The 27,143-nt window shown below is 43.4% G+C and overlaps 1 protein-coding gene across 1 annotated transcript in view; it reads left to right on the top strand.

Moving 5' to 3' along the window:
* The first annotated feature begins 1,799 nt into the window (after nt 1-1,799).
* ntrk3a (neurotrophic tyrosine kinase, receptor, type 3a) overlaps nt 1,800-27,143 on the top strand; it is a 183,406-nt gene continuing 158,062 nt past the window's right edge. Inside the window, exon 1 of the mRNA XM_053630231.1 lies at nt 1,800-2,636. Within this exon, the coding sequence (XP_053486206.1) occupies nt 2,368-2,636 (269 nt within the window). The 5' untranslated portion in view covers nt 1,800-2,367. The remainder of the gene's footprint in view (nt 2,637-27,143) is intronic.

The following is a 27,143-nucleotide window of genomic DNA, read 5'->3' as shown; positions in this document are numbered from 1 at the left end:
ACAGTGTAAAACAGTACGAATGCAGTAATACACAATATGTAATCCTGTCAAATTGGAGTCGTGTATTTTATGTGTACTTTATGTGTGTGTTATGATGGAATAAGTCAGTATAATGGCTGAGTGTTCCGGATAGATTGTAGACGGTTTAAATTCCGGACACATTTCTGTGCTACTCTGTTTGTTTATTTGTGATATTTTACCGGAACGTTCAGAGCTGGCGTTAAGTGAACGCATGGTTTTGTTCTCTAGTCGTGTCCAGATGGTGAAGCAAAAGTTTACCCCCTCCCCCCCGGATGCCGTGCTTCTCCGTTAAAGCACTCTGAAGCTCATAGGTCAGAGTGAGACGTCGGGTTCATCTTACGTCCTCGTGGAAGGGACGAGGCAGAGACGGCGGCGGAGGCTTCAGGCGGATTTGACCTCGTGTGACCGTTTGTGCTTGGAATTTTCTGGAACTCGTAGAATGCCGGATCGTCTCCGGCTTCGTGAAATTCATTAAACGGCTGTAATTGCCTTCTAATGTTGACGTTCTGCCTTTCTCTCATCAGGAGCTGATGTGAACGCGACGCGTCAAGTCCGCTCTTTTTGGTTCTGCCGATTCACGGGAAGTGACGTGGGTGTGCCGAAAAACACGGGGTTCGCAAAGGAACTCGGAAGTCATGCCACCAGGAAGAGCTGCGTAGATTCCTTCACGTCGAGGTGTTTAAATCCGTTTACGCCACGGCGCTACGGAGTCCTGGATTCTGATTGGTCAGAAGGTGTTGATTTAATTCTCTATAACAGCAGCTCTGACAGTAGCGCAGGTTTATTTATAATTAACGCGCTGGTTCTTAATAATACGCTCTCGTTTCTATAGCAACAGATCATTCACGGGGACGTGTTTATCTGATTGAACGTTTACGGAAGGAGTCTCCAGTGTCGGCGCTTTGTAACAGTCGGAGGTGACGGTTTCGGACATCTTCAGGACCGAGGAGTCTACGCTTCTTTGTGGTTCCTCTGTGAAGTAATGACGGTTTATCGCTGCTTTAACGTAAGCGACAACAGGAACGAACTTCTTTTGTGGACATTCTGCAACGTTACGTGTAACTATGAACGGGTAAAAAAATTAAAAAACAGTAACGATCCTAAGCACACGAGCAAATCCACTAAGGAACGGCTCAGGAAGAAGAAACGTGGAGGGTTATGGATGGTCTGGTCAAAGCTCGGATCCGAATCCCGTCGAAGTGTTGTGGAGTGAAGTACGTCTTCGGTGCGACTGTGAGCAGCTACGCCACTGAAATGACTCTCTGTTGTTGTTGTTTGGTTGGTTGGTTGGTTGGTTGTTTTATTGGTCAACTTGGACCTGAATGTGTTTTGTTGGCAGAAATTTCAGGAACTATACACCGACGAGCAACATCCACATTTAAATAATACTTGAAGAGCTGGATCGGGTCTGATCGGGTCCGTTCGGGTCTGATCATGTCGGGTCGGATCGTGCGGGTCATGTCGGGGCTTGAAATGTAGGTTGAATGACGAGAAAAATGTGAATCGCTGCTCTAAAGGGTTTTAAAAAACATTTCTACACCATCAACCTGTTGAGTCTTGCTGCTGATCTGAAATGACACCAGCGTAAACAGCGTAAACACAGCGTGCAGATTTTACGCAGATTTTATTTGGTTGATTGTTGTAATGGGGGTTAAAGGAAAAAAAAAAAAAAAAAAAGACCTGCAGTGTTTTCGATTTGATCTCAGTGCTGCTGTGTGCTGCAGGTGCGCCAGTTTTAAATCTGCCCAGTAGGTGGGACTTGATGCTCAGATCATGGACCCTCTCTCTCTCTCTCTCTCTCTTTCTCTCCCTCTGTGTGTGTGTGTGTGTGTGTGTGTGCTATACCTACCCCGGCGCACTCACTGATAGGACTAAGTGGACGCGCGCACGCGGAGCTCTGAAAGAGCATCTACGATGCAAACGGGGCAAAGGGAGGAGGAGGAGGAGGAGTACCAAACCGGAGAGGATATCGATTTTTCATCTCATCCTACACTAACGGAGTAGTGTGTGTGTGTGTGTGTGTGTGTGTGTGTGGATATTGTTCCCCTTGTTTTCTCCTCTCTTCCTCTTTTTTTTTTTTTTTTTTTTTCCCTTTCCTTCGGAGAAGTGGAGCACCGTCACCACCGCAGCCGTGTTATTCCTGCATCCCATCGCGCGGACAGCGGGACCTCTCTGTGTGTGTGCGCGCGCGCGCGTGTGTGAGTGTGAGTGCATGTATGTGTGTATGTGTGAGTGTGCGCATGTGAGCGTGTGCATTTTCTCGCTTCTGAAAAGAGGAAAGGAAAGGAAAGAATAAAACGGAGCCCCGGAGTGCATGCATGCAACAGCGTGGCGGGGGAACGGAGGATGGAGACGCGTCCGGTGCCGCCGCTGCCGCTGCGCTTTGCTTCCTGCTGGAGGTTGTTGCTCTTGCTCGGTGTGTTGCGGGTGTGTGTGAGCTCGGTGCTGGAGTGCCCGCCGACCTGCAGCTGCTCCAGCACGGAGATTCACTGCAATAAATCGCACCAGGGCAGCTTTTTCCCTCTGCTCGCCCTGCACGAGACGGGTATAGACGCGGGCAACAACGGCACACACAGCACCAGCATCTCCGACCTCTTCCAGAACATCACCTCCATGTAAGTCTGCGGGATTTGTTTGACACTTTAAAAAAAAAAACAAAGTGTGTGTGTGTGTGTCATGTTAATACACTCGCTCCTGCACGGGCGGGTGCGTGCGGGCGCGTGCGGGCGCGCACACAGCGTGGGAGGCTGGTGCGCAATTTAACGCACGACTTTTTTTTTTTTTTTTTGTGCATTTATTTATTTTTTGTTAAAGAACACGATTCATTCATAACCTAAAAGCAACATCACCGTGAAAAAAAATTGTTCAGGCTAGATGTTTTAAGAGTAAAAAATAAAACATCATAGTATCATCATCTTTTTTTTTTTTCTTCCCCAGATTTCTTTCAGATTATTGAGGAAGAGAGAGAGAGAGAGAGAGAGAGAGAGAGAGAGGTGAAAAAGAAAAGAAAAGGCGTGATTATTTGGGGTATTCCTGATCTTCTCTTCTTGACGCATAAGGATCAGTATTTATTCCCTTCAGGATTTCATCAGATGAACATGAATATAAACAAATTACCAAATCAAAAAAAAGATAAAACACGACAATATCACGATCTTTCCTTTCGGAAATCTGATGCAGACACACTAGTGTGTGTGTGATTTGCTCTCGGAGAAGCACTTGTTAGTTATTTTCTCCTCCTCAGAGAGAGAGGAGTCTTTATTAGGGCTGATTTGTATTCAAGGCAGGAAACAGAATTTTTTTTTCTCCCTTTTTTACTGACGCCAAAAGAATTAATAATAATAATAATAATAATAATACAAAAGATAGTCAAAAACACAGTCAGTTCTAAGCAGAGTGTGTACAGTGTAAATGTGTGTGTGTGTACAGTGTGTGTGTGTACAGTGTGTGTGTGTTCACATGATGTCCAACTCTGAAGTTCCTACACATGTCCTAAGCGTGTCCGTGTGATGTTGGATCAGAAGGCGTCGCTTTCCGAGTAACGGTTTAGTTTGATTTTGGAAAGAGGGAAGAATCTGTACAATAAATCGTGTTTGTTCTTCACGTGATGTGACGTGACGTGAAACGGTCGTGCGTTTTGGTTTGATTTGATTGAAAAGAGAGACATCATCATCATCATCATCATCATCATCATCGCGGTCACTGCTGTCGTCTGATGAATTCTTTTTAAAACGGTGCCGACGCACCGTTCCCTAGCTTCTGATCCACGCTGTGGTGTTGACTGATCTCACTTCTACAAACGATTTCGCTTTGTTCTCAGACGTCTAAGCTCTAAGAGATACGGCGGGCCGTTAAGGCCGAAGACGTCCCCCGTCACCGCCGACGTGTTTCTGATCGGTTTCCAGGGTTCGAGTGGTGCGCTGAATCCACGCCACGATAACCGTCTGACGCAACATCGCGGTTTTATAAATGATATGTTTCTGGAAGGTTCCGTTGGGATGATGTTTAAACATCCTGGGAAAGATCTTCAGGTGAACGATCTTGGGATCTTACTCACGAGGGACCGTCAGGAGCTCAGTTTCTCGAAAAGGTCCTCCTGAAGTGTTTAGCGGTGCCCAGACTACATCCTCACCTCCGTCGTGAGCTGTCGCGTGTTGTGAGTACAGGCGATGGAAATGACATTCCTCTGCTTACTTGCTCTCCGGAGTGGGACGAGAAGGACAGTTCTGAGGAGGTCCACTGGTCTGAGATTATATATCTTCAATATCGGCCAATATGAACCCATTTGCTCTTTGTTTTTAAGCACATTTAAGATTTTGCAGCCATTTAACTTCTTGAAATTCTCATATTCTGTTGGTGCACTTCTGTTCAACGGCGTCTTTTCCAATTAAAAGATCGAGAGTGAAGTCCAACTGATCCGGTGTTTCCTGTTATAAGATTACAATAAACCAAATATCGATGGTTTAAGCTGGTTAGACCCCATTTCTAGAGATTTCTACTCGGTTCATTTATTTATTCAAATTTTTGGGTGCTAATTCCGAGCTTTTATTTCTAGAAAGAAAAGAAAAAACGATCTGCCGGTAGAACGGGAATAAAGGAACGAAGCTTGATGTCAGTAAAAATGTCTAGAAATAAGTTTAGCAATGGAGTGAAGTTACAGTAATCAGGAACTAGAGATTTGAGATATTTTAACTTGGAGTACGAATAGTGTTTTTTTTTTTTTGTTGTTTTTTTTTTTTCAAGCATTTATTTCTAGAAAGAAAAGAAAATGATCTGCTGCTAAATTCAGATCGTTGGTTTTGAGCCTGGGATTAGTGAATAAGTCTAGACCTGAGCGCAGCGTAATGTTCGTATACGTCCCATGATGAGAGCGGTCAGATAACGTTTCCCGCACTCGAGTTCTTTTCACGTCGCTAAGAAGCTGCTGCGTCCAAATTTATTTATTTATTTGTTTGTTTGTTCGTTTTTCCTTTTTATTTTCGTACGTCTCGATGTTTGTTCTTCAGCGTCGCCGTCGGAATGTTTTTGGCTGCTAGCTGCTGGGTCTGAGCGTGAGCGTGAGCGAGCGGTGGATTTCTCTCGCGCCCTCGCCCGGGGGGTCTGATAGGGCGCGGTATCCGTATCACGACAAATAAATGACGTCACAGTACGCTTTACTACAGCGATATCATCAAATAATTAAAAACAGCAACAACAACAACAACAAAAAAACCGCCTGGAAGCCGTTGATATTTTTTTATTATTATTTTAAAAATAAGAAAGGAAAATAATTAGTGTTGAATGTTTTTTTTTCCTTTCTCTAATGATATAAAAAAATAGAAATACACGTATTATTTTGCCAGCGCTTGTTTATCAAACCTGTATATCGTGATACGTTTCCTGTATCATATAAATAAATACCTTTAAGAAGATATTCTTCGTCCCGCCTTTGCGTCTGTCTGTCTGTCTGTCTGCCTGTCTGTCTGTCTGTCTGTCTGCCTGTCTTTCAGTGTGAGTTTGTTGCTGTTGTTTTGAGAATTCTCGACCTCGGGTGTGAAGAAAGACTCTGTATGAATTAAACCTACTCTATTATATCATCGCACAGAGGTCTGCGATCACGCCGCCGTCGTTCCGTCACGTGTTTTTGTTTTTTATGACGATGAAAAAATTCTTTATTCGAGTGTGTGGTGGTGTTCGAACGTGTAGAGACAGAGATATCGCCTAAAACTTATCGATGTACCGCGTGATCTGTTGTTATTGTCAAACTGTGGAATGTTGTTGCACTTACTGGAATATCTGACATTATGTAATCGTAATCTGATTATCGTGTGTGTGTGTTTGGGTTTTGCTGGTATAGTGTGTTTAAGAATGCTCCGATCATATCGTACTAAAGAGATTTAAATCTCACAGTCGAGCCGACTCGGGAACGTCTGGAGATCTCCGAGGAGGATGGGGAATCCGCGGCGGGGGAAATTAGAGGGATCTTTTCATCGTAACGCCACCGCGACCCACACGAAGAAAAATGGGAACCATATTAAAGGCTGAAAAATGTCCGGAAATGTTCTTTACGACTTTGAAACTAACTGGAAAAACACACACGGATGTTTTTTTTGTTCCCCCCCCCATTCAAGAAAATTCAAACACACGAAAGACAAAAGTTCACAGTTGGACGCTCTGTTCTGTAGAACATGTCAGAAAGTGACCGGTGTTCAGTGTGAGCACTGTTCGCGATGGACAAACGTACAACTCTCTGGTACGCCATTATCGCGGTTGTCGATCAGTTGTTTGAGGGGCGTGTCCGTCTGCAACGCAACGCGAACGGACAAACGTGTCACGTGTGAAAACGCGGATTTCAAATAAACGATCGTCTCGTTCCGGTGGACGTGGTCCTGAAACGTTTCACCACGCCGACGAGATCGATATTTCTATGACGCGTGACGGATGTCTTGTGACGTGAGAATATTCCTTGTTTGTCTTTACGGCAACATCCTGTTCAAATGTGCTCTCAAAACAAACAAACAAACAAACAAACAAACAAACGAACAAACCATTACTCGTCTATAAACACGGAGACGAAACGCTCGACGTTAGCTGCGACGTGCGCGTGAGAGAGAAGACGGCGTGTCAGAATGATGTGTTTCATCTCTGTGTTTCTGATGAGTTCATGACCGAGTGGGAACTGGGACGTTCCAGAATTCCTCGTTTGAACTCGTAATTCCTATTCGGAAAGCCCGAGTCTTTCCAAGACGAGTTTGCATGTTCTCATGTTTCGGGGGAATCCTCCAGGTTCTCCGGTTTCCTCCTCAAGTCCCATAGGCTCCAGGCTCCCCCGGGATCCTGTGTCGGATACGTGGTGCAGAGAACGGATGGGTGGATGGATAGGACGCCGGCGTGGACGCGGAGACGGATCCAGCTGAGCAGATTCTAGTCTTGGGATCATGAGATGAATGTGTTTCCCTGTAAAAATGGGACACACTCAGGTAGGGCTGGGCGATTATATCGATATAACGTTGATATCTTGATAAACGATTTCACGATACACTTTTCTGAGATATCGTTGGTATTGATGTGGTTTTTTTGATTTATTTATATATATAAACGTTTTTAAAATGGTACTGAATGGATGGACTAATTGATGATGGACTTAACCCTAAGTGATGGACTAACCCTAGACCTAACACTAATCTTCTTAGACTTTGTAGGGTTGTTTATCTATAAATATATACACACGCTATAGTGTCCGGTGTGATCATCTCGCGCTCGCTGTGCAGCAGGTGTGTAGTCCGTAGTCGAACAGTCCAGGCCACTAGGGGGCGTGTTAGCTTTTTTTTTTTGTTTGTCCCGATTATAATAAACTCTACATCGCTCAGAAAGTTCAGGAGGAAGTGATGGAAGCCTCGAGACGTTGTTCAGGATCTTCGTTAGGGATTCTGTTCTGCGGAGACAGAAGAGCGTTTCCTGTTTCCGTACAGGCGTTTATCTCCAGTAGTTTATTCGCAGCAGAGTTTCGTGAGAAATGCAGCGTCCACGCTAATCCACTCCCTACGGTTTTTTTGCGTATAAGGAGACTCGCTAATCGTCGTATATACGGATTACAACGTCGAGTTTAAATCTCCTCTTCTTTATTTCAGTTGGGTTTTGTGAATCTCGTTTTTGTGTTTTGTGAGGAAAGTAATGGCGCCCCGTGCTGCAGTGGCCGAGCTGCGTTACTGGGAGATTTAGGGCACGTCATGCTTGGGAGGCGCTCTTTCACCATTTAGCCGCCATTTTGTCATTTTCAACTCTCTTGGCCTTTTATGGAGTTTTGTGGGCGTGGTTAAATGGAAGTCAGCTGATTTAGGCAGATTTTTACTCTTTAGTCAAAATTATTGGTTTTCTGAGCTGATGTTATAAACACCTTCTGACCAATCAGAATCCAGAATTCAACAGCAGCTTAGTGACTCTTCTTCTCATCTACTGTCTGTCTATCTTGCTCTTTCTCTCTCTCTCTTTCTACTTCTTTCCTTTTTAAAGGAAGGTTTAATAGTCTTTCTAAACTCTCTATCTATCGATCTATCCGTCTATCTATCACTTTCTCTCTCTCTCTCTTTCTGTCTTTTTAGTCTTTTTGAACGAAAACCTTTTTATATCTTTCTATTTATCACACACACCCTCTCGCTCTATCTCTTTCTATCGATCACTTTCTCTCTCGCTCTTTCTATCTTTTTAGTCCTTTTAAAGGAAGACTCTATCTATATATCTATCACACACACCCTCTCACCCTCTCTATCTATCTATATATCTCACACACACCCACTCACCCTATCTATCTATCTATCTATCTATCTATCTACCTATATATCTATCACACACACCCTCTCACCCTATCTGTCTATCTATCTATCTATATATCCATCACACACACCCTCTCACCCTCTCTATCTATCTATCTATCTATCTATCTATCTATCTATCTATCTATATCTATCACACACACCCACTCACCCTATCTATCTATATATCTATCACACACACCCTCTCACCCTATCTATCTATCTATCTATATCTATCACACACACCCTCACCCTATCTATCTATCTATCTATCTATCTATCTATCACACACACCCTCTCACCCTATCTATCTATCTATCTATCTATCTATCTATCACACACACCCTCTCACCCTATCTATCTATCTATCTATCTATCTATCTATCTATCACACACACCCTCTCACCCTATCTATCTATCTATCTATCACACACACCCTCTCACCCTATCTATCTATCTAGTTATCTCTCTCTCTCTCTCTCTCTCTCTCTCTCTCTCTAGTATAAGGGTGTGTTAGTGTTATTTTATTAGAACTGGCTCTGTATTGTGGATTTTCCCCCCTAGAATCTTCAGGTCTGTATCAGGTTTGACCTTTTTTTTGTTTTTCTCTCCGTCTTCTTGTACCCGTGTTTTCACACATCTCTAACCTCCCGAGAAGAAAACCTGAACTTTTAGAGTCGAAGCGCTGATAAAACATAATTAAAACACGGTAAACGATGCAGTTGCACAGAGAAAACTGCTTCTTTTTTTTTTTTTTTTTTTAAACGTGGATATACAGTAAATAATCTTTTTCAGCAGCATGAGAACAGAAAGCCTCGCAGAACTCTGAAATAAGAGAATGCGTTCATTTTGTTTGTGTTTTTTATTTTATTTATTTTTTGCATATTTTTTTTATTTGACTCTGTTCTGTGTCCTGATCCGAGATCAGATTGTATTCGGTAATAGAGCAATATGTTACTCTGACTGTGAACACCACAGCGAGCAGGCTCGCAAAAATAAAACCAAACATCAGTGATTCTCTCGTCCGTCTCCATCTCGTCTAATCTCTCTCTATCTCTCTCACCCACACCATCAAGCACAAAACACACATCTCTAACCTCCGGGTGTGAAACAGCGTTTATGGATCTCTGTTCTTTAAAGTTACAGGATACAAGCGTTCACGAGGCAAATAGAAGCGGCAGGGAAGAACAAAACATGAGCTCCAGTGGAAAACAGTACATATAAATAATACACACACACTGTCCTGTATCCTGATATCCATCCATCCATCTATACCGCTTATCCTTCCTTCAGGGTCACGGGGAACCTGGAGCCTACCCCAGGGAGCATGGGGCACAAGGCGGGGTACACCCTGGGCACGGTGCCAATCCATCACATACACATTCACACACCCATTCATACACTACGGACACTTTAGACACACCAATCAGCCTACCATGCATGTCTTTGGGGGAGGAAACCGGAGTACCCGGAGGAAACCCCCGCAGCACGGGGAGAACATGCAAACTCCGCACACACAGGGCCACAAACATGCAAACTCCGCACACACAGGGCCACGGTGGGAATCGAACCCCCGACCCTGCAGGCATGAGGCGAACGTGCTAACCACTTAACCACACTAACGTTTATGGAAGGAGTCTCCAGTGTCAGCGCTTTCTAACAGTCAGACATAAAGCTGTAAGTTTTTCCCAGATCTTCTTCTATCTTATTTACCTCAAGGCACAGACGGCAGTGAGGCCGGTAAGGGAATGACCGTATAACCTAGCTGTTCAGTCAGGACAAAAGTAATGGCGCCCTATAAAAGGAGGAGCTCTTTCACCATTTGATCACCATTTTGTCGTTCGCGTCTCTCTGCGTGAGCTCTTTCGGCCGTGGCCGAATGTAAATGAGCCGTGCAGGTCATTTGTGACCGATTTAGCGTCTATTAATACGTGCAAATGCGTATGAAGGGAAGAGAAACGTCTGTACGGAGACGGATCGGACAAGGACGATTAGTTCGCGTTTACACGCGGTGACATGGAAAAAAACAATGCATTGTAATGGAAGAACTTTTCATGCGGCTTGAGTCAACGACGTTTGGTCAGATTTCTGACTTTAACGACTACAGACGCTACAGATTATCACCACGTGTGTTTTTCCTCAGCTTATCACACGTGAGAGCGAGAGTTCGCATTAAAGAGCAGATGAATGACTTTTTGTCCTCGTGTTACGCTTCCATTATGATATCTGTCTTCTAAATGTATTTTTTTCCCCGATCTAATTGATTACCTGGCGTAACCCATTTGTTCTTGAAAATCTCCATTAGGCTAATTGTTTTTATTTTCGATATGTGTGATGTATCGGTATTAGCGATGCGCTTTTGCACTCTGCTAATGGGATTCCATGGTGCATGACTGGAATAAAGGACACTACGGCATTTTTTTTTCTGATCTCTTCTTCATTTGTTATTATTATTATCCTTTGCTATTAGAATACGATAGCAAACCTTTAGTACAGAGACAGAAAAGAAGTTATCCAGCGCAATCTCGACCATTCTATTGCTTTTCTTTTCGCGGTTTGCGCGGCCAGCGTTTTCGAAAGAGTTGAATTTTACTTCACATGCCCCCAAATTACTCAGGAGTTCTATTAGGACAACTAAAAACACACCAGGTCCTTTGTACCAAACCGGGAAGTAGGAATGAAACCTATGGAACAGGATATTTGTGAAGGATATTTATGCTAGCATCTTGGAGTGTTAGCTAAAGCAGGGCGAAACAGGAGTGCACCTATTTGTTGTGGAAGAATTGTCAATGAATTGGATACACGCACAATCATTGTGTACGGAAACCTCAAGACTGAAAGGAAAATACTTTAAATTATGCATTAAAGTACGGGTATGTGTAGTGGCGGACTTCCGACTAGCCTTGCTACCACTTTTAAGCTATTTTGCTTCAAAAGTTGAAAGTGAAGTGCAGAGCTTCACTGATTTCAGTGCATTTCTATTGAGTTGAAGCTTCACTCATGCGCCGAGGCTCGAAGCTCGTCCGTGGGTTCGATCTCACGAACTTATGGCTACGAGCACAGACGCTAAACCGCTAATCGCCCGCTCTGATATTAGTGCAAAAGCGTGGTTTTTTTTTTTTTTTTTTTTTAAAAATGTCCATTTCAGAGCTTCTTTTCCCACAAAACAAACACGGGATTATTAACTGGGATAATAAAGTGAAAGTCGAGTGGGAAAAAAAACAAAACAAAAATCCAGTCCATTAGAGCGCAGCACTTCATCCTGACGAAGACGTTAAAGCCTCTTTTGAATCAGTAACAGCTCTAAAAGCAATCAGGACGCCATGTTCCCCCTGATAGATGGGAGTGAAAATGTGCGTCTTCAGATCCGTATTGAACGAGCGCTCTGCGTTGAAGAGCCTTTTAATGAAAACTCAGACCCTGGTGTTTGTGTTAGTGTTATTTTTCTTGTCTTTTTTTGTTTTGTTTTGTTTTTTGGCATGATTGCTGCTTTCAGGTAATAAAACAATAGCTTCAGGCTGCAAATGGATTCATAATTACGTGCTTTACAAAAAAAAAGGTCTTATATTTTAACGCCTTCAGGCATTTCAGGACACGACTCAAGTGATTTATGTTGAACACGTTGTTTTACGTTGCTCGTTTTTTTGGGGTTTTTTTTTTTCCCGTGTCAGGCTGCGGTGACATCTTCTTTTTCATGTATACGTACGTGAACGCGTCCGCTTTTGCCAAGCGTACTTGTGGCTGTAGAGGAGCTTCCAAAAGCTGAAGAAAGTTCAAGAAAACGTGCAAAGTGATGTCAAGCGCTTTTCTAACTTCTGACCGATCGGGTCGCGAGTGCGGTGGAGTGAGATAAACAAACGTGGTGGACGACGTGCTGGAGAAAAATGAGTCATGTTCGTGAAAGGAGAGAGAGAGAGAGAGAGAGAGCTAAGCTAGTTGGTTAGCCAATGCTAGCAAGTCTGAGAGTGTTTCAATGAAAATGCTAAGCAGCCTCGTGGGAAAAATTCCTACTATTCCAAATTTAAAGCTCACAGGGTAAAATTAGCCGTTGTATAAATGTATGAAACAATAGCTAGCATTTCAGAGTATGGATCTGTACGTGCTACGTTTTAGTCAGCTTCTCACGCTAATCTTTAACAGGAAGTAGCTAGCACGATTTATGAGGTACACAATCAAATTTGAACTAAAACGACTCGGATGTTTTAACCGTACTGAAAGGTTACGGAGTTGGAAAATTCAGATAGTAAAATTTCCATTCATTTCTTTCTATTTTTAGTATTCATCTTTTTTTGACTTGATATCGCTTTAGCTAGCTAACGTTACCTCACAGTGAAGTCGTATCTAGCTTGAGCTGCACCGAACCAATCCGAGTGAGTATGCAAATGGATTTCTCATACGATGTACAAACAGATTCTCTGATCGCGAACAGCATGTAAAAACAAAACGTGCAACAGGAAATTTTATGTTCTCGCCACAGTTTCTCTAATGAAACGATTCAGCGTCCGGGAATGTTGTTTCCTTATTTCCAAAGACGGATCCAAACAATCCTGTTGCGCGCGTGGTCCGACGTTTCTCAGGTCACGCACGCGAATTTAGTTCCTACCTGCAGTCGCTGTTTGACGTGAAAAAAAGAAAAAGCAAGAAACGCTTCTAACCGTGCGTTCATCGTCTCCTGTCACAGACTGTACGACGTCTCGTTAAACGTGTATAGAGACATTACGAAGGAAAATATGTAGCTCGTACAGTTAGCTTGTTTTGCTAATCGTTTGCGTAGCATGTCAATCAAACAAACAGTTTTCACAGCGATTAGTTTAATGCGCTAGTTAACTTGTGTTGAACTCGTCAGCTTTAGACGGTCTTATGCGGCGATTATCGTTTCTTATCGGAATTACTGGACAGGCCACGCCCACAAATGAGCGACCGCTTGAGTGAGCGTAGTTGCTGTACATACTGTACTACGTTGTTAGCTGTGACCTTCACACCATTAGGAGATCTTTAGGCCCTGCTGTGTGTGTGTGTGTGTGTGTGTGTGTGTGTGTGTGTGTGTGTGTGTGTGTGTGTGAGAGAGAGACAGGAACCGTCTGGAAGCCATGTTGGATTTTGTGCCTCTTTTGCATGTCATGTGGAGAAACAGAGAGGTGGTGAAGGTTATTGTTGTCTTGTATTCTGTTTTGCAAAAAAAAAAAAAAAGTGACTTTGTTCTCCATCCTCACTTCCTGCTTTGTTTCTCTGTCATTTGTGTCTTCAGATGGTTTTGATATTCGGTAAGGATTTAGCTCTGATGAGTTTTTCACCTCAATGCTAAATTTGACCACAATTCTCAAAATTCTCAGATATTAAAGTCTTAAAAGTTAAATGTTTTCATAATATTAGCTGGTATTGTTTTACACAATGCAGATCCTAATTATTTTATACTGACAATTTCTTGAGCTTGGTTTAACAGATTTGCGTCCTCATTTTATTACGTATTACGAAGCTTATTCTTCCAATGATGCAGCTCAGCCACAGCAGTGCTAACTCTTCCCGCTTGTATAGGGCGCCATTACTTTTGTCCGACTTGAACAGCTAGTCTTATTGGTATTCGTTTATGGATTTGTGTCGCAATTTCTTTCTTTCAAATCATTACAACAAGGTCATGTGATACAACAATCTGCTTTCCGCGTATCGTTGGTTCTGTTTCCGAGCGAGAAAGTGATTCGACTCTGAGTCGACTCCCCTGCAGGAAGCGAATCAAACGGCGTTGCAGTGTGTTTCTGTAGATTCTTTTATTATTATTTTGCGAGCTGTTAAACTGAGCCAAAGAACAGAGCTGTAGTGATGTCGGAACACCATGTGTTTTGGAGGTTTGGAGAAAATAAACTCTGGATGTGATTCACAAATTGTTTTAAACTCGTTATTCTAATTACCGAATCATTTATTTGGCACACACTGTGCGTTCTTCATGCTCAGGGGATTTTTTTTTCTCTGATTTCGTCACGCGCTTATTTTCCGTATATAAGTCGATGCCATATTTCTGACCAATAGATGAAATCGCTTAATGAATATATTGTAAGCCCCGCCCCCTCAGCCAACATTTTGCTTTTTTGCTTGATTCCTTTAATTATGTTCACCGAACTAAATAGCAAATCGATCAGACGAGTCCGTTTCACTCTGACTAATAGGTGTGAAGTGATGTTATAGTCCATCTGATGTTCAAAGATGGAATAATAGTTTCTGTGAGGTCTCAGGATATTATTTTTAGGGTTAAAATGATGCTGTTTATGCTCTACTGAAGTACACTGCGGCTCTCAAACTGACCTCTGAATATATATATATATATATATATAAAAAAAAGAAAGACTTTCTGTGCTCATGTTCATGCACACTTCCCTCTCTTCCTCTTAATTTGGAGAGGACTCTCTGAGGTTAGTAATTGGTGGACTATATCTAAAGATCTAAAATCAGCTGATTTTTTCCAGACAGTAACTACCGTTCGGTCGGCGTGTGCGATGTCCGTCTGGGAGTGCCTGACGTGCTGGAAGCGTCAGAAGAAAACTGCGACTGGATTTCCCTCAAATCTCGTATATTAATTGAATATTTTATTGTAAGACACCTGCGCTGTGATTGCGCCGCTCCGACCAACACACTTCCGATGTTTTTCTGCTGAAGCTCGACGTCGACCTTGACAGATTAAAAGGCTTATAGTTTATCCTCCCTCGCAAAATTCAGCGTCGTGCGCACTCACAGAAAGGAGCTTTGGCGTTTCCGATAGACGCGACTTCCGTTTATCCGCTACGGAATCGAGTAGACCAGAGAAACTGAGACACGACGTGCTTTAGTGAAGGTCAGCACAAGTAGTCCAGAAACCAGCAACAGCTTTCATTTTATTACTCATCAAAATCAATGTTTAACAAATGTATTTCTCAAATTGTACAAGCCACACCTCCTTCATTAAGACTGAGGAACAGAAGCCACACCTCCTAAACTAAGTCTGAGGCACAAAAGCCACACCTCCTAAACTACGACTGAGGCACAGAAGCCACACCTCCTAAACTAAGTCTGAGGCACAGAAGCCACACCTCCTAAACTAAGACTGAGGCACAGAAGCCACACCTCCTAAACTACGACTGAGGCACAGAAGCCACACCTCCTAAACTAAGTCTGAGGCACAGAAGCCACACCTCCTAAACTAAGACTGAGGCACAGAAGCCACACCTTCATTAAGACTGAGGCACAGAAGCCACACCTCCTAAACTAAGACTGAGGCACAGAAGCCACACCTCCTAAACTAAGACTGAGGCACAGAAGCCACACCTCCTTCATTAAGACTGAGGCACAGAAGCCACACCTCCTAAACTAAGACTGCGGCACAGAAGCCACACCTCCTAAACTACGACTAAGGCACAGAAGCCACACCTCCTGGACTTAGAAAGGCACGCTGAGACCACGCCTCCTTAAAATATGTGGTAAATTACTCGTCTGACACTGAGACCTGCTTGTTTTGTGTGGTATTGAGTGCAGATCCTGTTGTTCATTTGGAGGGGTGTGTGTGTGTGTGTGTGTGTGTGTGTGCGAGCACTGAATAAATGATCTGCCTCATGCACCTGCGTGGCAAATAGCTGAGCGCGAGCGAGTCGATACGTCAGAGCATGGATCAGATCCGTACAGAAAATCATTGCACATTTACAATCTGAGAACCAAAAGAACCGTTCTTATTTCATCAGCGTTAAAAAAAACTGAGTGCAACATTTCAGACTGCGCATCCTCGTTATTTATTCAGCGGTGTCAAAAGTCTGTTTAAGCTCCCGTCAGAAGTGCTGGAGGTTTTTATTTAAGGGGTGAATCGATACCGTTAAAAACGTCTCCAGACGTGGGCGAGTGAAAAGAACTTTTTAACAGCGCGTTGTTCTCGACGATCGGCTGCTATCGCTCGTCGAGATCGAGGGATTCTGATGCAACGGAAACCAAAACGTACTTTACTTACTGCCGTACAGAAACGATTTTCCAAAGTGGAGCAAAACCCGGAACAAAACCCTACTCCATCCAGGCTAGCTAACGTAGCTATGCTAACGAAGCTAATGCACTTCATTTCAAATCCACTCGCCAAAGTTATTAACAAACGAGTCTGCACACGTGCCCCGCTTTTCAGAGCCGCAGAATATTGCTGAATAATCATTGAGAAGTTTTTGAATATTTAATGAAGCGATTTCCATAAAACAAACTGGAAATAAGAAACAAACAAGACAAGTATCATGAGCTAATTTGCATATTATGCGTAATCTTATACTATCTTATTATAAAATTCGGTGAGAATCTGTTTCATGTCCCCTCACATCCATTAGAGATTAGACTCACATTTTTGGGGGGAATTTCAAATCTGCTAATACATACCTCTTGTTTTTTTTTGTCCTGGGTCATACCTCAAATTCTTTTTGTCCTGGGTCATACCTCAAATTTTTTTTGTCCTGGGTCATACCTCAAATTCTTTTTGTCCTGGGTCATACCTCCCCCTTTTTTTTTTTTTGGTCCTGGGTCATACCTCAAATTCTTTTTGTCCTGGGTCATACCTCAAATTCTTTTTGTCCTGGGTCATATCTCAAATTCTTTTTGTCCTGGGTCATACCTCTAATTTTTTTTGTCCTGAGTCATACCTCCCTTTTTTTTTTTTTTTTTTTTTTGTCCTGGGTCATACCTCAAATTCTTTTTGTCCTGGGTCATACCTCAAATTCTTTTTGTCCTGGGTCATACCTCTTTTTTTTTTTGTTTGTTTGTTTATTTGTTTTTTTTGTCCTGGGTCATACCTCCCTTTTTTTTTTTTTTTTTTTTTGTCCTGGGTCATACCTCAAATTCTTTTTGTCCTGGGTCATACCTCTTTTTTTTTTGTTTGTTTGTTTGTTTTTTTTGTCCTGGGTCATACCGCTCATGTTTTTGATCTGGGTCATGCCTCTAAATTTTTTGTCCTGGGTCATACCTCTTGTGTTTTTTCTTTTTTTTTTTTACATATATATATAAAAAAAGGCTTCTTTGGAAAATTAAGGGTTCTGAGCCTCCATGAAAGAGTTTCTGATAGGAAAACCCTTGGTTCTAGGGTTCTACATAGAACCTTCCGCAATAGGAATGACTGAAGAAGCCTTAAAGGTTCTAAATGTTATTTGTTTGTTTGTATTTTCACTGAAAAGTAATTGTAGATGGGAATCAGAATCACTGCGACTATAAAACGTACAAAGAAATCGTTGCCTGCGTGACGCTCCGTGGCTCTGCAGGTTCTGCTCGATCGCATCGATCCTGTTCTCCAGCCAAGGCACGCATCTCGGTTCCACGCTGAGCTAAAGATGGATCCAAACTGCTTTTTGTTTCATAATGAAAAGTTTCAAGCTGGCTAAGAGGTGTCGTGCCGATGCTGTAGCGCTGACGAGTCCCGGTTCTGACGTTCTTACTGGACCGCGGCGGGTTCTAATTGTTTCTCGGACAGCTCGAGTCGAAGAGGAGCGGTCACGCTGAACGCTCTGAGCTGCGTCCTGTGTGGGCTGTTAGCACTGTTGCGCGCGCGTGCGTGCGCGCGTGTGTGTGTGTGTGTGTCTGCTCCTCTGTGCTGAGAGATGAATCACGATAACGTTCCCCCATGCTGACTCATTTTCTGTAGGAGTCTGAATATTCTCGCTTATTTTTATTCACACACACACACACACACACACACACACACACACACAGTCGCTGTGTTAGTCACACAGGACAATGAGATGTCTTATCTTTTCTTTAAAAAGCCGAGAGAACAAAGTCACGTCATTTCTACTTCTGAACCGCTTTCATGCAGCGACACTCGAATCCTCCTCCGGTAGCTGCTGATGATCTCTGAGCTTCCCAAACTTTGTTCACCTCACAGATAAACTCTGACTGCCGGGTTAGAAATCAGTAATAGGGACGGAAACGAACTCTTTCTCCTCCCGCCATCGATGAAGAAACCGTGCTAATGCTAATGCTAAGACAGCATAGATGTTGCCACCTAGCTAACTAGCTTTATCAGCTAAGAGGCTGTTAGCTAGCGTGTGATGAAGCGGCGTCACTGTTACCACCTGGAGGTTTCCATTTTAACATCACATCCTGAAGGGCTTTATTCCTCTCATACCACAGCAACTTACCAATGTACATTTTATCCGTTTACAGTTACATTCGCAAGAGTTACTCTTCTGTGTGTGTGTGTGTGTGTGTGTGTGTGTGTGTGTGTGTGTGTGGTGAGTGTGAATTTACCCAAGGCTTCTGAGTCATACATTTACATTCACATTTATTCATTTAGCAGACGCTTTTATCCAAAGCGACTTACAAATGAGATTCGTCAGTAAACAAACAAACGAATATACAGAAAGAGGAAAAGAAAGACTGTAAAGAATGTATTATATTCTGGGAAGACTGAAAGAAGGAAAGAAAGGACATACAAAGAAAGAGGAGTGACTCTTCAGTGTGTGGTTCCGTGGAGTGTGTGTTTAAGTGAGGCTTCTGATTGGCCAATAAATACTTTTTTTAAACAAAAAAACAAACAAACAAACAAACAGACAGATAAATAAATGAGAAAGGAAAAGAAAAAAATTATATAAAGGATAGATTCTATTCTGTAGCGAAGGAAATGTAGGTAGGTAGATAGATAGATAGATAGATAGATAGATAGATAGATAGAAAAAAGAAAGAACATACAAAGAAAGAGGAATGACTCCTTAGAGTGTGGAAAGATGGATGGATGGATGGATGTACTGTATGAAAAGAAAGAAGGAACATAGAGAGAGGAGTGAGTCAGTGTCTGGATAGATAGATACATTGAAAGAAAGAAAGAAAGAGAAGTGACTCCCCAGTGTGTGGAATGTTGGATGGATGGATGGATGGAAGGATAGATGGATAGAAGGATGGATTGATTGTTAGATAGATAGATGGATGGATGGAAAGAAAGAACATAGAAAGAGAAGTGATTCCACAGTGTGTGGAATGATGAAAAGATAGATGGATGGATAGATGGAAGGATGGATGGATGGATAGAAGGATGGATTGATGGTTAGATAGATAGATGGATGTATGGAAAGAAAGAACATTGAAAGAGGAGTGACTCCTCAGTGTGTGGAATGATGGATAGATGGATGGATGGATGGAAGGATAGATGGATTGATGGTTAGATAGATGGATGGAAAGAAAGAACATAGAAAGAGAAGTGATTCCACAGTGTGTGGAATGATGAATGGATAGATGGAAGGATGGATGGAAGGATGGATGGATGGATGGATAGAAGGATGGTTAGATGTATGGAAAGAAAGAACATAGAAAGAGGAGTGACTCCTCAGTGTGTGGAATGATGGATAGATGGATGGATGGATAGATGGAAGGATGGATGGATGGATGGATGGATAGAAGGATGGTTAGATGTATGGAAAGAAAGAACATAGAAAGAGGAGTGACTCCTCAGTGTGTGGAATGATGGATAGATAGATGGATGGGAGGATGGAAGGATAGATGGATAGAAGGATGGATTGATGGTTAGATAGATAGATGGATGGATGGAAAGAAAGAACATAAAGAGAAGTGATTCCACAGTGTGTGGAATGATGAAAAGATAGATGGATGGATAGATGGAAGGATGGATGGATGGATGGATGGATAGAAGGATGGTTAGATGTATGGAAAGAAAGAACATAGAAAGAGGAGTGACTCCTCAGTGTGTGGAATGATGGATAGATGGATGGATGGAAGGATGGATGGATAGAAGGATGGATTGATGGTTAGATAGATGTATGGAAAGAAAGAACATAGAAAGAGGAGTGACTCCTCAGTGTGTGGAATGATGGATAGATGGATGGATGGAAGGATGGATGGATAGAAGGATGGATTGATGGTTAGATAGATGGATGGAAAGAAAGAACATAGAAAGAGGAGTGACTCCTCAGTGTGTGGAAAGATGGATAGATGGGAGGATGGAAGGATGGATGGATAGAAGGATGGATTGATGGTTAGATAGATGGATGGAAAGAAAGAACATAGAAAGAGGAGTGACTCCTCAGTGTGTGGAAAGATAGATGCATAGAAAGAACATAAAAAGAAAGAGGAGTGACTCTTCATTGTGTGGATCCATGGAGTGAGAGTTTAAGCGAAGCTTCTGATTGGCCAGGAACAAAGTTATTTAAAATAAATAAATTTATATAACCAAGGAAAGATTTCTCGGTCAGCTCCTGTAACGGAAACATTCAATCAAATAAATAAATAAATAAATAAATGCATCAAACATTTTTAAGAATGGATCGGAAGCGTCAGAGGTTACGAGATTTAAGCGGAACGACTTCTGATTGGTTCCTGGGTGATTATCCGCTCCTTTCCGGGTTCTGCTGCGCGACTTGGTCGATGTTCTCCGGCTCTTGACGCTCCTCACCTTCTGTGGTCTCGGATTGAAACTGGAGCGTTCGGTGATCGGAGCTTAATTTGCTGTAATTAAGGTTTAACATACGAGCGACGAAGAGCGAGCATGGATCTTTAGCTCGTGTCCTCACGCCATAGGTGCAGTGGGATATCTCGCTTTAATTAATTCCTAATTGCTCTGGAAACTTGGAGAACTCAGCACGAGAACCGTTTCCTAAATAATTACAACCCTGCCACCCAACGGGATGTTTCACACGGGTAATTGGATTTTGATTTAAATGACTTTTTAAAAATAAATATGTACAACTAAAGAACAGGACGAGAAACTGTGTGAGAATGCTTAGAAACTCTGCGAGGACGCATTGGAGACTCCGCGAGGACACATTGGAGACTCCGCGATTACGCTTGGAGATGCCGCGAGGACGCATTGGAGACGCCGCGAGGACGCATTGGAGACTCCGCGAGGACGCATTGGAGACTCCGCGATTACGCTTGGAGACTCCGCGAGGACGCTTGGAGACTCCGCGATTACGCTTGGAGACTCCGCGAGGACGCTTGGAGACTCCGCGATTACGCTTGGAGACTCCGCGAGGACGCTTGGAGACTCCGCGAGGATGCATTGGAGACTCCGCGATTACGCTTGGAGACTCCGCGAGGACGCTTGGAGACTCCGCGATTACGCTTGGAGACTCCGCGAGGACGCTTGGAGACTCCGCGAGGACGCTTGGAGACTCCGCGAGGACGATTGGAGACTCCGCGAGGACGCTTGGAGACTCCGCGAGGACGATTGGAGACTCCGCGAGGACGCTTGGAGACTCCGCGAGGATGCATTGGAGACTCCGCGATTACGCTTGGAGACTCCGCGATTACGCTTGGAGACTCCGCGAGGACGCATTGGAGACTCCGCGAGGACGCTTGGAGACTCCGCGATTACGCTTGGAGACTCCGCGAGGACGCTTGGAGACTCCGCGAGGATGCATTGGAGACTCCGCGATTACGCTTGGAGACTCCGCGAGGACGCTTGGAGACTCCGCGATTACGCTTGGAGACTCCGCGAGGACGCTTGGAGACTCCGCGATTACGCTTGGAGACTCCGCGAGGACGCTTGGAGACTCCGCGAGGATGCATTGGAGACTCCGCGAGGACGCTTGGAGACTCCGCGAGGATGCATTGGAGACTCCGCGATTACGCTTGGAGACTCCGCGAGGACGCATTGGAGACTCCGCGATTACGCTTGGAGATTCCGCGATTACGCTTGGAGACTCCGCGAGGACGCTGCAAAACTATGAAACGCATTCACGTGGAAATTCGTCTCATATTGTAAGGATTTAGAATAAGTGTGGAAATCTTCCCAAGCCGTCCTTTTACACTCAAGTCTTTTCACTTTTACAAAACTTTGTTACTCTCGCGGGTAAAAATAGGCTGAGCGCTGTGTCTTTCAAAAAGAGTTTTGACAATGGTCGCCATGGCAACAACAACAACTAAAAAATTCTGATTTGTTGTCAGCGGTGTGTTATTTTCTTATATAACGTTCTGATCAAAAGTTTCATCACCTTAACCCTGACGACAGGCATACATATATCCTATATCTATAGCTCCAGAAAGAAAGAGAGAAAGAAAGATCCTGCTGCATGACAGTGGTGCTCCAGGAAGAAAGAAAGAGAGAAAGAAAGATCCTGCTGCATGACAGTGGTGCTCCAGGAAGAAAGAAAGAGAGAAAGAAAGATCCTGCTGCATGACAGTGGTGCTCCAGGAAGAAAGAAAGAATTGGCAATAAAATAGCACTTCAAGTAACAGGATGTGGGCGGGGCTAGAAAGTTAGCTCAATATTTTAATATCATTCAGTCAGGAGGAAGTAACACATTTTACAACACTTGACCTCGGGTCAGTGGGCGGAGTCTAAGTGAGAGAGACGCACTGTGATGTCATGGTGGTGTTGTGCTTTGCTCCATACGCTTCTTTGTTCGTTCATGTTCATTAGAGTGAATGAGGCCACACCCCTAACGTTTAATATCCTCCCACTTTTCATGAGAATACTGTATAAACGTGACGGTGCAGGGGAGGCCGAGCTGAACGCCAGGCTGAACATCTCACAGCTTTCAGAAGTGTGGAGAGAATGTGGGAGAGGTGATGGAACGATGAAAAGATTCTGCTGAAAGAGAGATTCAGACATGAGAGAGCGAGAGAGAGAGAGAGCGAGAGAGAGAGAGAGAGCGAGAGAGAGAGAGAGAGACCCATACATAAAACAAGAAAGAAAAAGCTTTCCTGCGTGATAGCTGAGCTCCAACAGAGCAACCTGGTGTCCATTCAAAATGAGAGATGCAATGAGAAAAAAGAGAGCGAGAGACCGACAGAGATGACACGCATGAGAGGGAGAGAGGGAGATGCAATGTGAGAAAAGAGTCAGAGAGAGGAAGTGTATTGAAAGAAAGAAAGACCCTGCTGCATGGTAGCTGAGCTCCAAAAAATTACAGAGAGAGAGAATAAAAATGTCGTAGGGTAGTTTATCATTTTCCTCGAGTCACAGCTTCATTCACAGCAGCGTAGCTTAGTCAGCTAACTAGAACACACGAAATATAGTGTAGCTAATCGCAGGCTAGTTACACACCTCCTCACATCTCCACACACCTCACCTCGCACATCTCAACACACCTCCTCACATCTCACATCTCCACACACCTCCTCACATCTCACATCTCCACACACCTCACCTCTCACATCTCCACACACCTCCTCACCTCTCCACACACCTCCTCACATCTCCACACACCTCCTCACATCTCAACACACCTCCTCACATCTCCACACACCTCCTCACATCTCCACACACCTCCTCACATCTCCACACACCTCCTCACCTCTCACATCTCAACACACCTCCTCACATCTCACATCTCCACACACCTCCTCACATCTCCACACACCTCCTCACATCTCAACACACCTCCTCACATCTCAACACACCTCCTCACCTCTCACATCTCCACACACCTCCTCACATCTCAACACACCTCCTCACATCTCCACACACCTCCTCACCCCTCACATCTCCACACACCTCCTCACCTCTCCACATCTCCACACACCTCCTCACATCTCCACACACCTCCTCACATCTCACATCTCCACACACCTCCTCACACATCCTCACACCTCCTCACATCTCCACACACCTCCTCACATCTCACATCTCCACACACCATCTCACATCTCCACACACCTCCTCACATCTCACATCTCCACACACCATCTCACATCTTCACACAGCTCCTCACATCTCACATCTCCACACACCATCTCACATCTTCACACAGCTCCTCACATCTCCACACACCATCTCACATCTCCACATCTCCACACACCATCTCACATCTCCACACACCTCCTCACATCTCACATCTCCACACACCATCTCACATCTCCACACACCTCCTCACATCTCACATCTCCACACACCATCTCACATCTCCACACACCTCCTCACATCTCACATCTCCACACACCATCTCACATCTTCACACAGCTCCTCACATCTCACATCTCCACACACCATCTCACATCTTCACACAGCTCCTCACATCTCCACACACCATCTCACATCTCCACATCTCCACACACCATCTCACATCTCCACACACCTCCTCACATCTCACATCTCCACACACCTCCTCACATCTCCACACAGCTCCTCACCTCTCAGATCTTCACACACCTCCTCACCTCTCACATCTCCTTAAACCTCCTCAAGTCTCCACACACCTCTTCACATCTCCTCACACCATCAGTAACAGTGGCCAAAAATAACTTGTATGAATAATGCAGAGGAGAGACGGGCCTCTGTGAGACCGGCACCCAGCAGAGGGGTCTAATGAGACAACCAAGACATTCTCTCTCTCTCTCTCTCTCTCTCTCTCACACACACACACACACACACACACACACACACACCACACAATGTCGATATGGTGTAGGAGAAAATGTACAAGTTGGCAAGTGCACTTAGAAAACAAACGAACCCGGAGTCGGTGCTTAAAATAAACCTAAAGCATTTTGTGTACTGCGTCCAGCTGTTTATTTATTTATTTATTTATTTATTCCCTTGATGTTTGCTCTATCATATCACAACAATAGAATTCATCCAGAAGAACAACTTTTTTCCGAGGCCAGGTAGACGTTTTCAGCGCGGTGGTTTTTATATTTCTGACGGAGTTTCCTGGCCGCTTTCATCACTAAGCCCTTCTCTGGCTCCGTCTCAAACCGCCCTTAACCTCAAATCCTCACTCCACTCCTGTTCTTTTCATTACGTGGCTCCAAGACTTGGCAACCTGCTTGGGTTTTTTTTTTTTTTCTTTTCTTTCAGGATTGAAGTGCACCTTTTCAGCCGGGCTGTAATCCGTTTTGATGAAGTGAAACAAGTTTTTTTTTTTTTTTTTTCTTTTTTTTTTTTCTTTTTTTAAAATCCTCCTTTCTTGTAGAGCGGAAAAGGGACAAAAATATCCTCTAGAGAAACATGTGTTGACGAAGAAAGAGCGCGAGTCTCGGTTTGTTTTAGCATTCTCACCGAGAGGGGAGACGTTTACGAAATGTCAGAGTGCACAATGAAAGCGTAGAGTGTAAAAAGTGTAAAGGGCACATGTAAAGTCCAAAGGAATGTGTTCATGATGTGTAAAGTGTAAAGGTTGCGTAAAGTGTACAGGATCTGGTGAGAGTTCAGGAATGTGTAAAGTATGTCAAGTTTGTGAAGGATGTCCCAGCTGTAAACTACTGATAGTGTATACTGTAGAAAATGTGTGAATTTTAAAGGATGACTACCCAGCTTTTATAAAAACCTTTACACTTTAAAGTGTAAAGGTGTATCATTCAATTCAGTTTTATTTGTGTAACGCTTTTAACAACGGACATTGTCCCAAAGCAGCTTTACAGAAATATATACATTTAGGATATATATTTTAAATGTATGAATTTATCCCTAATGATCAAGCCAGAGGAAAGCAGGGAAGACTAAATGGATGTGTAATGTGTAAAGGGAAGTGTAAAGGGAAGTGTAAAGTGTAAAGGGATGTGTAAAGTGTAAAGGGATGTGTAAAGGGAAGTGTAAAGGGATGTGTAAAGGGTAAAGGGATGTGTAAAGGGAAGTGTAAAGGGATGTGTAATGTGTAAAGTGTAAAGGGATGTATAAAGTGTAAAGGAATGTGTAAAGGGATGTGTAAAGGGATGTGTAAAGTGTAAAGGAATGTATAAAGGGAAGTGTAAAGGAATGTGCAAAGGGATGTGTAAACTGTAAAAGAATGTGTAAAGGGATGTGCAAAGGGATGTATAAAGTGTAACGGAATGTGCAAAGGGATGTGTAAAGTGTGAAGGGATGTGTAAAGTGTAAAGGAATGTGTAAAGGGAAGTGTAAAGTGTAAAGGGATGTGTAAAGTGTAAAGGAATGTGTAAAGGGAAGTGTAAAGTGTAAAGGAATGTGTAAAGGGAAGTGTAAAGGGATGTGTAAAGTGTACAGGGATGTATAAAGTGTAAAAGAATGTGTAAAGGGATGTGTAAAGTGTAAAGGAATGTGTAAAGGGAAGTGTAAAGGGATGTGTAAAGTGTAAAGGGATGTATAAAGTGTAAAAGAATGTGTAAAGGGATGTGTAAAGTGTAAAGGGATGTGCACTTACTTACCATGTAGCTATAATTTGGTTAGTTTGTTTGAGTGATGTTGCAGGCTGAGTCCCAGACAGTGGGCTGTAAATCTATGGTGTTCATTAGAATATTAGGCCACACCCCTTTATACAGCTTTGTGAGTTTAGCAGGTGTCTGAGAAGTCTTTTATTGCATATCTTTTTTTTTTTTTTTTTTTTTTCTTTCTCAAAGCTGGATGTTCCGTATGGTATGATTGCACAAAAATGTTTGCCAAACAAAGGCAAAGGTTATTGTAGTGAAGATTATATATGAGTGTTTATAAAGTATTATTTGTTTTTTGTGAAGTGTTTGCTGCCTCTGTTCTGGAGACATGGCTGTATTTTGCTCCAGATAAAAGATGCTAAAGAAAATCCCCTCCTCGTCAGCTTGGCCGTCTCGCGTTACCATCTGCGCCCTGATCTGAATCGACACGCAGTAATAGACGTGATTTATGTGTCACTACAACGTGCATAGAACAGACTACTTAGTGCATGCGTACGCCGTGTAGCAATAACGCCACAGATTGAGTTTACGAAATGCAATTCTTCACCGCACTTTACGGGTCTGAGGGACAGACAGAGAGGGACAGACAGAGAGGGACAGACAGAGAGGGGCAGACAGACGTGTGTTTGCCGAAAGACTTGCTTTACAGTGACTAGTATTTACACCTGAGTCTGTCATTGGTCTGTCTGTGTGTGTGTGTGTGTGTGTGTGTGTGTGTGTAAGAGAGTGAGTGAGTGAGTGTGAAACACCTGTTTGTCTCACCTCCCACCTTGACTCTGTCTTTGCCAATTCATC

This window comes from Ictalurus furcatus, chromosome 8 (genome assembly GCF_023375685.1).
Source record: "Ictalurus furcatus strain D&B chromosome 8, Billie_1.0, whole genome shotgun sequence".
In the NCBI taxonomy this organism is placed as follows: domain Eukaryota; kingdom Metazoa; phylum Chordata; class Actinopteri; order Siluriformes; family Ictaluridae; genus Ictalurus; species Ictalurus furcatus.
Note: the sequence above shows the minus strand (reverse complement) of the source record. Positions and strands in the feature narration are given on the sequence as shown.